The sequence below is a fragment of the Leucoraja erinacea genome, unplaced genomic scaffold (genome assembly GCF_028641065.1).
Source record: "Leucoraja erinacea ecotype New England unplaced genomic scaffold, Leri_hhj_1 Leri_176S, whole genome shotgun sequence".
In the NCBI taxonomy this organism is placed as follows: Eukaryota; Metazoa; Chordata; class Chondrichthyes; order Rajiformes; family Rajidae; genus Leucoraja; species Leucoraja erinaceus.
The window spans coordinates 157306-170002 of NW_026576077.1; the positions used below are offsets into that span (position 1 = coordinate 157306).

Genomic DNA, 12697 nt, shown 5'->3' on the forward strand with positions numbered 1-12697 from the left:
GAGTGTTGGAAAGGGCGATAGGGATTTATTGCCACCAGCCACACTTGGCAACGCAAGCTTGACCTGTGCTTCTTATCACATTTGCAATCAGTTTGAACAGTCCAGGAATCATTCAAGATTGACAGTGCATTAAAGCTTCACCAGATTTTGCTTTCAATTTCAGTGTATGTATAAAAAGGGTCTCTGCAGTGGGCAAGCTGAGAGCGGTACAAAAGAGAATGGTCAGTCTGATGCAACGACGTCACATTTTGGCATTTTTTAGGGTATCAACGATTTTTGATACCTGCTCGTTTAAAGTAGACTTAACCTGCGGGTTGTTCCCTTCCAACATGATTATTGCTGAAAGAGAAGAAAGATTAACAGACCGTAAGCAGCAATAGACAGCACCCACCATTCTAGTAAGCAATGTCACCAGAACATATTGTAGTCAAATCATTCAGCCCACACTGACTAAGTTGCCCCATCTACGCTAGTGTGTTTCCCATATCCCATTCCTACTCATACACCTGGTCTTATAGTACCTGCCTCCACTGACAGCTCGCAAGAAACAGTTGCCCCTCTAGGACAGATTGGGCAAATGGTTACCAACACCAGGTTTAGATTCAGTGTCAGATGTCCAAATATCTCCTCATTCCACATGACTTTACCCCATGTACAAACATAGATACCCGCTACACCTCTCCCCTCATGAGTGCTCTGGTTTCCACCCACATCCCAAAGATCGGCTTATGTAGTGTGCCGGATAATGCTAGCGTATGGTGTGGATGCAGACTTGGTGGACCAAAGGGCCTGCTTCGCCACTGTGCTAAAGACAAGGTCAGCATTGGGTGAGTCGAGTTTCCATGCTCTGTAACTAGGAACTAGGCTGGAGATCAGTTGAGTCAGTTTAGTTTATTGTCACGTGTGCCAAGGTACAGTGAAAAGCTTTTGTTGCGCGCTAACCAGTCAGCAGAAAGACAACACATGATTACAATCGAGCCGTCCACAGTGTACAGATACAGGATGAAGGGAATAACGTTTAGTGCAAGATAAAGTCCAGTAATGTCCAATTAAAGATAGTCACCACTGAGGTGGATGGGAGGTCAGGACCGCTCTCTAGTTGGTGAGAGGACGGTTCAGTTGCCTGATAACAGCCGGGAAGAAACTGTTCCTGAATCTGGAGGTGTGTGTGCGTTGGTTTTCACACTTCTGTACCTCTTGCCCGATGGGAATGGGGAGAAGAGGGAGTGACCGGGGGGTGAGACTGGTCCTTGATGATGCTGCTGGCCTTGTGGAGGCAGCGTGAGGTGTAGATGGAGGCGATGGATGGAAGGGAGGTCATTTTGTGAGATCCTGACTACGAGGGTTGTCTGTGTGGAGTTTGTACATTCACCACTTGACTTGCATGGGATTTCTCCAGGTAGGAGGCCCTTCGAGCCAGCACCAAGGTTACCTGGCTTCTATAAATTGTCACTGGTGTGTAGGATAGTGCTAGTATACAGAGACACCACGGGCCGAAGGGCATGTTTCCATGCAGCATCTCCAAACTAAACAGATTCTTCTTTGTATTAGCAGTAGCTGGGGCATGTTGGTGGGGGTGGGACTAGTGTAGATGGGGCATGTTGATCGGGGTGGGACTAGTGTAGACGGGGCATGTTGGTCGGGGTGGGACTAGTGTAGATGGGGCATGTTGGTTGGGGTGGGACTAGTGTAGATGGGGCATGTTGGTTGGGGTGGGTTGGTAGATGGGGCATGTTGGTCGGGGTGGGACTAGTGTAGATGGGGCATGTTGGTCGGGGTGGGACTAGTGTAGATGGGGCATGTTGATCGGGGTGGGACTAGTGTAGATGGGGCATGTTGGTTGGGGTGGGACTAGTGTAGATGGGGCATGTTGGTCCGTGTGTGACTAGTGTAGATGAGGCATGTTGGTCGGGACTATATAGATGTGGCATGTTGGTCGGGACTAGTGTAGATGGGGCATGTTGGTTGGGGTGGGACTAGTGTAGATGGGGCATGTTGATCGGGGTGGGACTAGTGTAGATGGGGCATGTTGGTCAGGGTGGGACCAGTGTAGTGGGACTAGTGTAGATAGTGGGGCATGTTGATCGGGGTGGGACTAGTGTAGATGGGGCATGTTGGTCGGGGTGGGGCTAGTGTAGATGGGGCATGTTGGTCGGGGTGGGACTAGTGTAGATGGGGCATGTTGAACTATGTGGGACTAGTGTAGATGGGGCATGTTGGTCGGGGTGGGACTAGTGTAGATGGGGCATGTTGGCCAGGGTGGGACTAGTGTAGATGGGGCATGTTGGTCGGGGTGGGACTAGTGTAGATGGGGCATGTTGGCCAGGGTGGGACTAGTGTGGATGAGGCCTGTTGGTCGGGGTGGGACTAGTGTAGATGGGGCATGTTGGTGAGACTAGTGTAGTTGGGGGTGGGTACTAGTGTAGATGGGGCATGTTGATCGGGGTGGAACTAGTGTAGATGGGGCATGTTGGTCGGGGTGGGACTAGTGTAGATGGGGCATGTTGGCCAGGGTGGGACTAGTGTAGATGAGGCCGGTTGGTCGGGGTAGGATTAGTCTAGATGGGGCTTCTTGGGCGGGGTGAGACTAGTGTAGGTGGGTAGTGTTGGTCGGGGTGGGACTAGTGTAGATGGGGCACGTCGGTCGGGGTGGGACTAGTGTAGATGGGGCATGTTGGTTGCGATGGGACTAGTGTAGATGGGGCATGTTGGTCGGGGGAGGGGAATAGTGCAGATGGGGCATGTTGGTCGGGATGCGACATGTAGATGGGGCATGTTGGTCGGGGTGGGACTAGTGTAGATGGGGCATGTTGGTAGTGGTGGGCCTAGCGTAGATGGGGCATGTTGGTCGGGGTGGGAATAGTTTAGATGTGGCATGATGGTGGGGGTGGGACTAGTGTTGAAGGGGCATGTTTAAAGGGCGGCGCGACTCTGGTCAGCAGCGGCCTCTGCAGTCTGTCCGCGTTTTATTATTTTCTGTCTGTGTTTAAATGTAGTTTTTGTTATTTTTTGTTGGGGTGTGTGTGTGGGGGGGTGGGGGTGGGGGGGAAACTTTTTTAAAATCTCTCCCTGCACTGGAGACCCGACCTTTTCTCGTCGGGTTTCCGTTGTCGTTGGGGCCGCAACGAGGAGCGGCCTCCAACAGGAAGGAGCCGGGGACTCTGGTGCTACGACTCACCGTCGCGGGGCTGGCCGAGTCCGGAGCGGGTGGAGCGGTGGAGGAGCGCTGCTGCTGCTGCTGCTGCTGCTGCTGCTACTACCGGAGAGTCGGAGGCTCCAACGGAAGGTCTGTGGACGGCGGCACCGGGAGCCCGCGGGTCCCTGGAGGGAGACCGCTTTTCAGGGCTCTCGCAACGGCGACTTCCCCCGCCCGAGTTGCGGAGTTAAAGAGCTCCTGGAGCGGGGCCTGACATCACTGCCCTGCGCGGCTTGGAATGGCCGCGGGACTCTGCGAGCGCACGCCGGGGGTTCTAACACCAAGACCCGGTGTGCGACCTAGCATCACCCGGCGTGGCTTTAATGGCCGCGGGACAATCGCCATCGCCAGCCGGGGGCTTTGACTTTGACATCGGGGGGGGGAAGAGTGCAGTGGAGAGATAAGTTTATTAGGCCTTCCATCACAGCGATGTGATGGATGTTTATGTAAATTATGTTGTGTCTTGGGTCTATGTGTTTGTAATGTATGGCTGCAGAAACGGCATTTCGTTTGGACCTCAAGGGGTCCAAATGACAATTAAATGTATCTTGTATCTTGGTCGGGGGTGGGACTAGTGTAGATGGGGCATGTTGGTCGGGGTGGGACTAGTGTAGATGGGGCATGTTGGTCGGGGTGGGACTAGTGTAGATGGGGCATGTTGGTCGGGGGGGGGACTAGTGTAGATGGGGCATGTTGGTCGGGGGGGGACTAGTGTAGATGGGGCATGTTGGTCGGGGTGGGACTAGTGTAGATGGGGCATGTTGGGCGGGGTGGGACTAGTGTAGATGGGGCATGTTGGTTGGAGTGGGACTAGTGTAGATGGGGCATTTTGGTCGGGGTGGGACTAGTGTAGATGGGGCATGTTGGTCGGGGTGGGACTAGTGTAGATGGGGCATGTTGGTCCGGGTGGGACTAGTGTAGACGGGACATGTTGGTCGGGGTGGGACTAGTGTAGATGGGGCATGTTGGTCGGGGTGGGCATGGGGCATGTTGGTCGGGGTGGGACTAGTGTAGATGGGGCATGTTGGTCTATGTGGGACTAGTGTAGATGGGGCATGTTGGTCGGGGTGGGACTAGTGTAGATGGGGCATGTTGGTCGGGGGTGGGACTAGTGTAGATGGGGCATGTTGGTCTATGTGGGACTAGTGTAGACGGGGGCATGTTGGTCGGGGTGGGACTAGTGTAGATGGGGCATGTTGGTCGGGGTGGGACTAGTGTAGATGGCGCGTGTTGGTCGGGGTGGGACTAGTGTTGGGGCAGGTCGCTGGGGGTGGGACTAGTGTAGACGGGGCATGTTGGTCGGGGTGGGACTAGTGTAGACGGGGCATGTTGGTCGGGGTGGGACTAGTGTAGATGGGGCATGTTGGTCGGGGTGGGACTAGTGTAGATTGGGCATGTTGGTCGGGGTGGGACTAGTGTAGATGGGGCATGTTGGTCGGGGTGGGACTAGTGTAGATGGGGCATGTTGGTCGGGGTGGGACTAGTGTAGACGGGGCATGTTGGTCGGGGTGGGACTAGTGTAGACGGGGCATGTTGGTCGGGGTGGGACTAGTGTAGATGGGGCATGTTGGTCGGGGTGGGACTAGTGTAGATGGGGCATGTTGGTCGGGGTGGGACTAGTGTAGATGGGGCATGTTGGTCGGGGTGGGACTAGTGTAGATGGGGCATGTTGGTCGGGGTGGGACTAGTGTAGACGGGGCATGTTGGTCTATGTGGGACTAGTGTAGATGGAGCATGTTGGTCGGGGTGGGACTAGTGTAGAAGGGGCATGTTGGTCGGGGTGGGACTAGTGTAGATGGGGCATGTTGGTCGGGGTGGGACTAGTGTAGATGGGGCATGTTGGTTGGGGTGGGACTAGTGTAGATGGGGCATGTTGGTCGGGGTGGGACTAGTGTAGATGGGGCATGTTGGTCGGGGTGGGACTAGTGTAGATGGGGCATGTTGGTCTATGTGGGACTAGTGTAGACGGGGCATGTTGGTCGGGGTGGGACTAGTGTAGACGGGGCATGTTGGTCGGGGTGGGACTAGTGTAGATGGGGCATGTTGGTCGGGGTGGACTAGTGTAGATGGGGCATGTTGGTCGGGGTGGGACTAGTGTAGACGGGGCATGTTGGTCGGGGTGGGACTAGTGTAGACGGGGCATGTTGGTCGGGGTGGGACTAGTGTAGACGGGGCATGTTGGTCGGGGTGGGACTAGTGTAGATGGGGCATGTTGGTCGGGGTGGGACTAGTGTAGATGGGGCATGTTGGGCTATAAACATAGAACCAGTGTGAATAAGATGCAACTCACACAGTGGATCTGCAAACTCGCTCCACTATTGAATCTCTACTCTGGCAGCTCTTCTTAATCTGTCGATTGTAATCATGTATTGTCTTTCCACTGACTTGATAACGCAACAAAAGCTTTTTTCACCGTACCTCAGTACACGTGACAATAAACGCAAACTGAAAACAGGTGATTGACGGTTGGTACGGACCTGGTGGGCTGCTCTAAACCAAACCCCCATTATCTCTCCCCCACCCCCATCAATGCTCTCAACATTTAGTGTAGAACTCACCTTTTTCAGTTTTGCCAATCACTACATTACACCTCTGATCCTCGCGTTCCGATTTTCCTTTTACAATCATGTACCCGTCGTCGTGCAGGTTATTAATTAGTACGGTGTATCTCTTTATTCCCAACTGCAGCCCGTTCATTGCCAGCGCATTTTGGTCATTACTCACAATAGCTTTAACTTGATCGGCCTGTAACACAAAAACAAGCAGCCAATAGTCACAACGGGACATATTTTAGATTAGATACAGCACGGAAACAGGCCCTTCAGCCCACGTCGACCAGCAAACGCCGCCCACTAACACTATCCCACACACATTAGGGATAATTTACATTTATACCAAGTCAATTAACCTACAAACCTGTACGTCTTTGGAGTGTGGAAGGAAAGCGGAGAAAACCCATGCAGGTCACGGGGAGACGGCACAGATAGTCCCGCTGAGCAGCAAATGCAGTCTCTGGCTGTATAGTCCCTGCTTAACAGCGGAACAGATCACACCTTATCCCCTCTACTTGCACACCAGCCCTCTGCACCAAGCCACCACAGGTTTACACAATAGACAACAGGTGCAGCAGTAGAGGCCATTCGGCCCTTCGAGTCAGCACCGCTATTCAATGTGATCATGGCTGATCATCCCCAATCCGTACCCCGTTCCTGCCTTCTCCCCATATCCCCCGACTCCGTTATCTTTAAGAGCCCTATCTAGATCTCTCTTGAAAGTATCCAGAGAACCGGCCTCCAAGGCAGAGAATTCCACAGACTCACAACTCTCTGTGTGAAAAAGTGTTTCCACACCTCCATTCTAAATGGCTTACCCCTTATTCTTAAACTGTGTGGCCCCTGGTTCTGGACTCCCCCCAACATCGGGAACATATCTCCTGCCTCTAGCGTGTCTAAACCCTTAATAATCTTATATGTTTCAATAAGATATCCTTTCATCCTTCTAAACTCCAGAATGTACAAGCCCAGTCGCTCCATTCTTTCAGCATACGACAGTCCCGCCATCCTGGGAATTAACCTGGTGAACCTACGCTGGGCTCCCTCAATAACAAGAATGTCCTTCCTCAAGTTTGGAGACCAAAACTGCACAGAACTCCAGGTGTGGTCTCACCAGGGCCCTGTACAACTGCAGGAGGACCTTTAGAGGAGTAGTTTGGCCCTTCCACCCATTGAGTCCATGCTGACCACTGATCTCCCCACACATGAGGGGCAATATACAGAAGCCAATTAACTTAGGACTTGCATGTCTTTGGAATGTGTAAGAAAACCCACGCGGTCACAGGAACGTGCCAACTCCACACAGACAGCAGCCGTGGTAAGGATCGGTGCACCGCTCGCATCCGCCAACAGCAACAGACACTTTCACGCTAACCCATCCCAGAAAGACCCAGCAAAGTTCCACATCATCTTTTTTCAAGTACTTGCAAATTTCATGTAAAACCCACAGCTCCGCCTGCAGCCATTTGTTGATGCGGAGTTTCATTGTTCTGTCTGGGACATATGAGAAAGCCCACCTACACCTCCCGTTCACCACACTCCGACCAATGTCCCCTTCATACCCACGCCATCACTCACCTTGACAGCATAGAACAGGGCGTCACCAATTACACACACCACGCACCACTCACACACCCAACATTAATTCCCACTTTAGTCATCGTTACAACTGCGGGTAGAGCTGCTGCCTTACAGGGTTCAAACCTGACTAAAGATTCTGTCTGCACAGAGTTTGCACGTTCACCCTGTGACCACGTGGGTTTTCTCCAGGTGCTCCGGTTTCCTCCCACATTCCAAAGATGTTGAGGTTTAGAAGATTGAGGGGGGATCTTATAGAAACTTACAAAATTCATAAGGGGTTGGACAGGCTAGATGCAGGAAGATTGTTCCCGATGTTGGGGAAGTCCAGGACAAGGGATCACACACAGTTTAAGGATAAGGGGGAAATCCTTTAGGACCGAGATGAGAAAAACTTTTTTCACACAGAGTGGTGAATCTCTGGAACTCTCTGCCACAGAGGGTAGTTGAGGCCACAGTTCATTGGCTATATTTAAGAAGGAGTTAGATGTGGCCCTTGTGGCTAAAGGGATCAGGGGGTATGGAGAGAAGGCAGGTACAGGATACTGAGTTGGATGATCAGCCATGATCATAATGAATGGCAGTGCAGGCTGGAAGAGCCGAATGGCCTCTACTCCTGCACCTATTTACTATGTTTCTAATATGAGCGATCACTGGTCAGCGTGGACTCGTGGGATTCTGCGTTGTATCTCTAAACTAAAGAATAACTAGCATGTCACAGTACACATTTCATCATCCTGGCCAATACACAAACAATTCTGATCTCCAGCTGGTCTTCAAGGCCTGTAATTAAAATATTCCAGCCTTGCTTGGCACAGAGAACGAGCAGAGGCACACCATGAGAAGGGGGAAATGTTACAAGTGCCCACACCGACAGCGAGATGTTTACCCAGTGATTTTGTGAACAAGTCTGGCTGGGAATGTGATCATATGACCAGCTGCCACACCTTGACCTGACTCCCGCAGCAGTCCAGGTCACGGGATGGAATGCCGACGGTCAAACAATCGACCGTGAACAACATCAAGAGGCAAAGAAAACAATCTTTTAGCTTTGCCTTCAACAAACCCCAAACCAGTTTGATAAAATGCAGAGAGAAACTGAGGCAAGAATTGCAAGGAGGGTGGAGGGCGGGAGCAAGAGTTTCCACCAAATATCTCATGGTCTCACAATGACGAATTAAGTAGCCAGGGATTCTTCCCTTTCACCACACGCCCTCATTGTTCAGCTGCCGTGCAACTTCTAAACATTCACCACAAATGTCCGTTAATGTTGCAAGCAGTCCCTTCACATGTGTGTGCGTGCGTGTGTGTGTGTGCAACATCCACATATGTGAGGTGTTGCAGATTGATACATCCAAGCAGGGCAGGACTTGCACAGTACATGTTGGGGCCTTGGTGAGTGTTTGGATATGCCAAGACCACAAACAGCTCGGCACAGCCAAAGGGCATGTTACATCGAACAATACAACATAGAGACAGGCCCTTCAGCCCACGCTTCTATACTGCAGCAAGTTTATCCAGCCACTCCCTGGGGGGAAATGTACCTACATTTTTCCCACCCAGGGGGTAAATTTGTTGATTATGGATTTGTTAAAAACGGTATTTCAAAGTGTAAACTCAAATTACTGAATCAAGCAGGGTTGGGGTAAACGGGACCAAAAAGGTTGTGAACCACTTCTGTAGATGAAGCCCTCAAATCCAGGTATCATAGAAAATAGGTGCAGGATTAGGCCATTCGGCCCTGCACCATTCAATATGATCATGGCTGATCATCCAACTCAGTATCCTGTACCTGCCTTCTCTCCATACCCCCTGATCCCTTTAGCCACATCTAACTCCCTCTTAAATATAGCCAATGAACTGTGGCCTCAACTACCTTCTGTGGCAGAGAGTTCCAGAGATTCGCCACTCTATGTGGAGGGGGGTATCATTCCCGTTTGAAGGGTCCAGATATGAACCCATCCATTTTCTCCAGAGGTGCTGCCCGACCCGCTGAGTAACTCCTGGTAAACCGACCGGTTCTACACCTTCTCCAAAGGCCCCACCCACACCCTTGCGATTTAGTGCCAAGCTTTAGTAAGCTGCAGAATAAAAGGTTCAAGCAACTGCAAAAGATGAGAAACAACTGCAGCATTGTTGTCACAGCTCTCAGACCCCCTACCCTCACCCCCCCCCCATATCCTAACAACCACACCGCCCCATATACACGAGACACCAGACCACCACTCGGCCTCCCCCATCTCCCCCCTCCCCATGTGCCACCCCACCCCAGACAGGAGGAACCTAAAACCCCCCCCCCCCCCCCCACCTTCTGGCACAACTCCAGGCAGTAGCGTGGAGTTAGAGCAACAGCAGGAGGGGGGGGGGACACACACACAGGGGGAGGGGATGTGGGGGGTGTACACACACAGTGGGGGGGAGGGGGTGAGGGTGAGTTCAGGGGGGGCACACACACAGTGGGGGGGGGGTGGGGGCACCCCACACGCACAGTGGTGGGGGGGATGTGTCAGGGGGGAGGGGGTGAGGGTGAGTTCAGTGGGGGGGACACACAGTGGGGGACACACACACACACACACAGTGGGGGACACACACACACACAGTGGGGGGGGACACACACACACACACACACACACAGTGGGGGGGGGACACACACACACACAGTGGGGGGGACACACACACACACACACAGTGGGGGGGACACACACACACACAGTGGGGGGACACACACACACACACACAGTGGGGGACACACACACACACACAGTGGGGGACACACACACACACAGTGGGGGGGGACACACACACACACACAGTGGGGGGGACACACACACACACAGTGGGGGACACACACACACACAGTGGGGGGGGGGACACACACACACAGTGGGGGGGACACACACACACACAGTGGGGGGACACACACACACACAGTGGGGGGGGACACACACACACACACAGTGGGGGGGGGGGGACACACACACACACACACAGTGGGGGGACACACACACACACACACAGTGGGGGGGACACACACACACACAGTGGGGGGGACACACACACACACAGTGGGGGGGACACACACACACACACACAGTGGGGGGACACACACACACACACAGTGGGGGACACACACACACACACAGTGGGGGGACACACACACACACACACACAGTGGGGGGGACACACACACACACAGTGGTGGGGGACACACACACACACACAGTGGGGGGGGGACACACACACACACAGTGGGGGGGACACACACACACACACAGGGGGGGGACACACACACACACACAGTGGGGGGGGGACACACACACACACACAGTGGGGGGGACACACACACACACACAGTGGGGGGGGGACACACACACACACACAGTGGGGGGGGACACACACACACACACAGTGGGGGGGACACACACACACACAGTGGGGGGGGGGACACACACACACACACAGTGGGGGGGACACACACACACACAGTGGGGGGGACACACACACACACAGTGGGGGGGACACACACACACACAGTGGGGGGGGACACACCACACACACACACACAGTGGGGGGGACACACACACACACACAGTGGGGGGGACACACACACACACAGTGGGGGGGACACACACACACACACACACAGTGGGGGGGGGGACACACACACACACAGTGGGGGGGACACACACACACACACAGTGGGGGGGACACACACACACACACACAGGGGGGGACACACACACACACACACAGTGGGGACACACACACACACACACAGTGGGGGACACACACACACACACAGTGGGGGACACACACACACACACAGTGGGGGGGGGAGGGTGAGGGCGAGTTCAGGGGGGACACAGTGAGTCAGGGGGGGTCAGGGTGAGGGGTCACACACACACAGTGGGGGGGACACACACACACAGTGGGGTGGACACACACACACACAGTGGGACACACACACACACACAGTGGGGTGGGGGGACACACACACACACAGGGTGGGGGGGGTCACACACACACACACAGTGGGGGGGGGGGGGACACACACACACACAGTGGGGGTGAGGGTCAGGGGGGTTCAGGGGGGACACAGTGAGTCAGGGGGTGAGTCAGGGGGGTCAGGGTGGGGGGTCACACACACAGTGGGGCGGGGGGGTGGAGGGGGGTGAGTGGGGGTGAGGGTCAGGGTGAGGGTCAGGGGGGTGAGTGATGGGGTCAGGGGGGGGGTCACACACACAGTGGGGCGGGGGGTCAGGGTGAGGGGTGAGGGGTCAGGGGGTGAGGGGTCACACACACACAGTGTGGCGGGGGGGTGAGTGATGGGGTCAGGGGTGAGGGGTCACACACACACAGTGGTGGGGGTCAGGGTGAGGGTCAGGGTGAGGGGTCAGGGTTAGGGTTAGGGTTAGGGTTAGGGGTCAGGGGGTGAGTCAGGGTTAGGGGTCACACACACAGTGGGTTAGGGAGGGGGGAGTCAGGGTTAGGGGTCACACACATAGTGGGGCGGGGGTCAGGGATGAGGGTCAGGGTGAGGGGTGAGGGGTGAGGCGCTCACGGTGACGTTGCCGAAGTTGCCGGTGGGAAAGGCGGCCCAGATGGAGAAGGCCTCGTAGCCGATGATGGCCGCGTCCTGCGAGTCGCCTCCGGACATCATTTGTTCGATGTAGGCAGCCCAGGTCATGGCGGCGACTGGACGGCGACGTGGGAGCGGGTTAGACGGCGACTACACACGACACGACACCACACGACACGACGCGACACGACACGACACGACACGACTCGACCCGGCGGCGGCTCCCAACTGGCGGCTCCGGGCGCGGCCGCGCCCTTTTATAGCGGCGCCTCACCACCCACCGTATCCGTGCGCCGCCCCTCCTCCCCTCCCCTCCCCCCCCCCCCCCCCCCCCCCCCCCACAACAACCCCCCCACCCCCCCCACACACACAACACCCCCCCCCCCCCCACCCCTCCCCTTCAAACCCCCCCCTTCATCCTCCCCCTCCCAGCCAGCGCACTATTTCCCCACCGTGGACTCACACACACCCTGCGGTTGGGGAAACAGTCCGCGACAACTTTTTTTCGCTGAAAAGTTCCTTAAAAGGGAATTTAAGTTTTTAAAAACTTCCTGCCTGCAACTTATAGAATGCAAATTGTGTAAAATAGTGTGGGGGGGGTGCAGTGGTGATAATAATGCAACATTGGTCAACGTAACTAACATGAGGAAGACGAACAGCTTCTATCACTTTGCTGAACTCGGGAGATTTCTCCAGTCTCTCCCTCCACATTGTTTGATTATTCTGTATTTTTATTTCTATATTGCACTATTACTACGGACTGACGCTAAACTGCATTTCGTTGTACCCCTA

General features: G+C 54.5%; 1 protein-coding gene across 1 annotated transcript; it reads right to left on the reverse strand.

Moving 5' to 3' along the window:
- Positions 1 to 3: 3 nt before the first annotated feature.
- Positions 4 to 12121, reverse strand: LOC129716158 (profilin-1-like). The gene is made up of 3 exons (XM_055666036.1): positions 11888 to 12121; positions 5755 to 5941; positions 4 to 339 (listed from the first exon to the last, which is right to left on the reverse strand). Exons 1-3 carry the CDS (start codon positions 12011 to 12013, stop codon positions 242 to 244), a joined length of 411 nt encoding a protein of 136 aa, XP_055522011.1. The 5' UTR covers positions 12014 to 12121; the 3' UTR covers positions 4 to 241.
- Between the last annotated feature and the right edge of the window lie 576 nt (positions 12122 to 12697).

Coding starts and splice junctions, on each gene's coding strand:
- LOC129716158 (XM_055666036.1), bottom strand. CDS start 12,013: ATGACCTGGGCTGCCTACATCGAACAAATGATGTCCGGAGGCGACTCG. Junction 5,942..11,887: donor GCAACTTCGGCAACGTCACC/GTGAGCGCCTCA, acceptor TTTGTGTTACAG/GCCGATCAAGTTAAAGCTAT. Junction 340..5,754: donor GATTGGCAAAACTGAAAAAG/GTGAGTTCTACA, acceptor CTTCTCTTTCAG/CAATAATCATGTTGGAAGGG.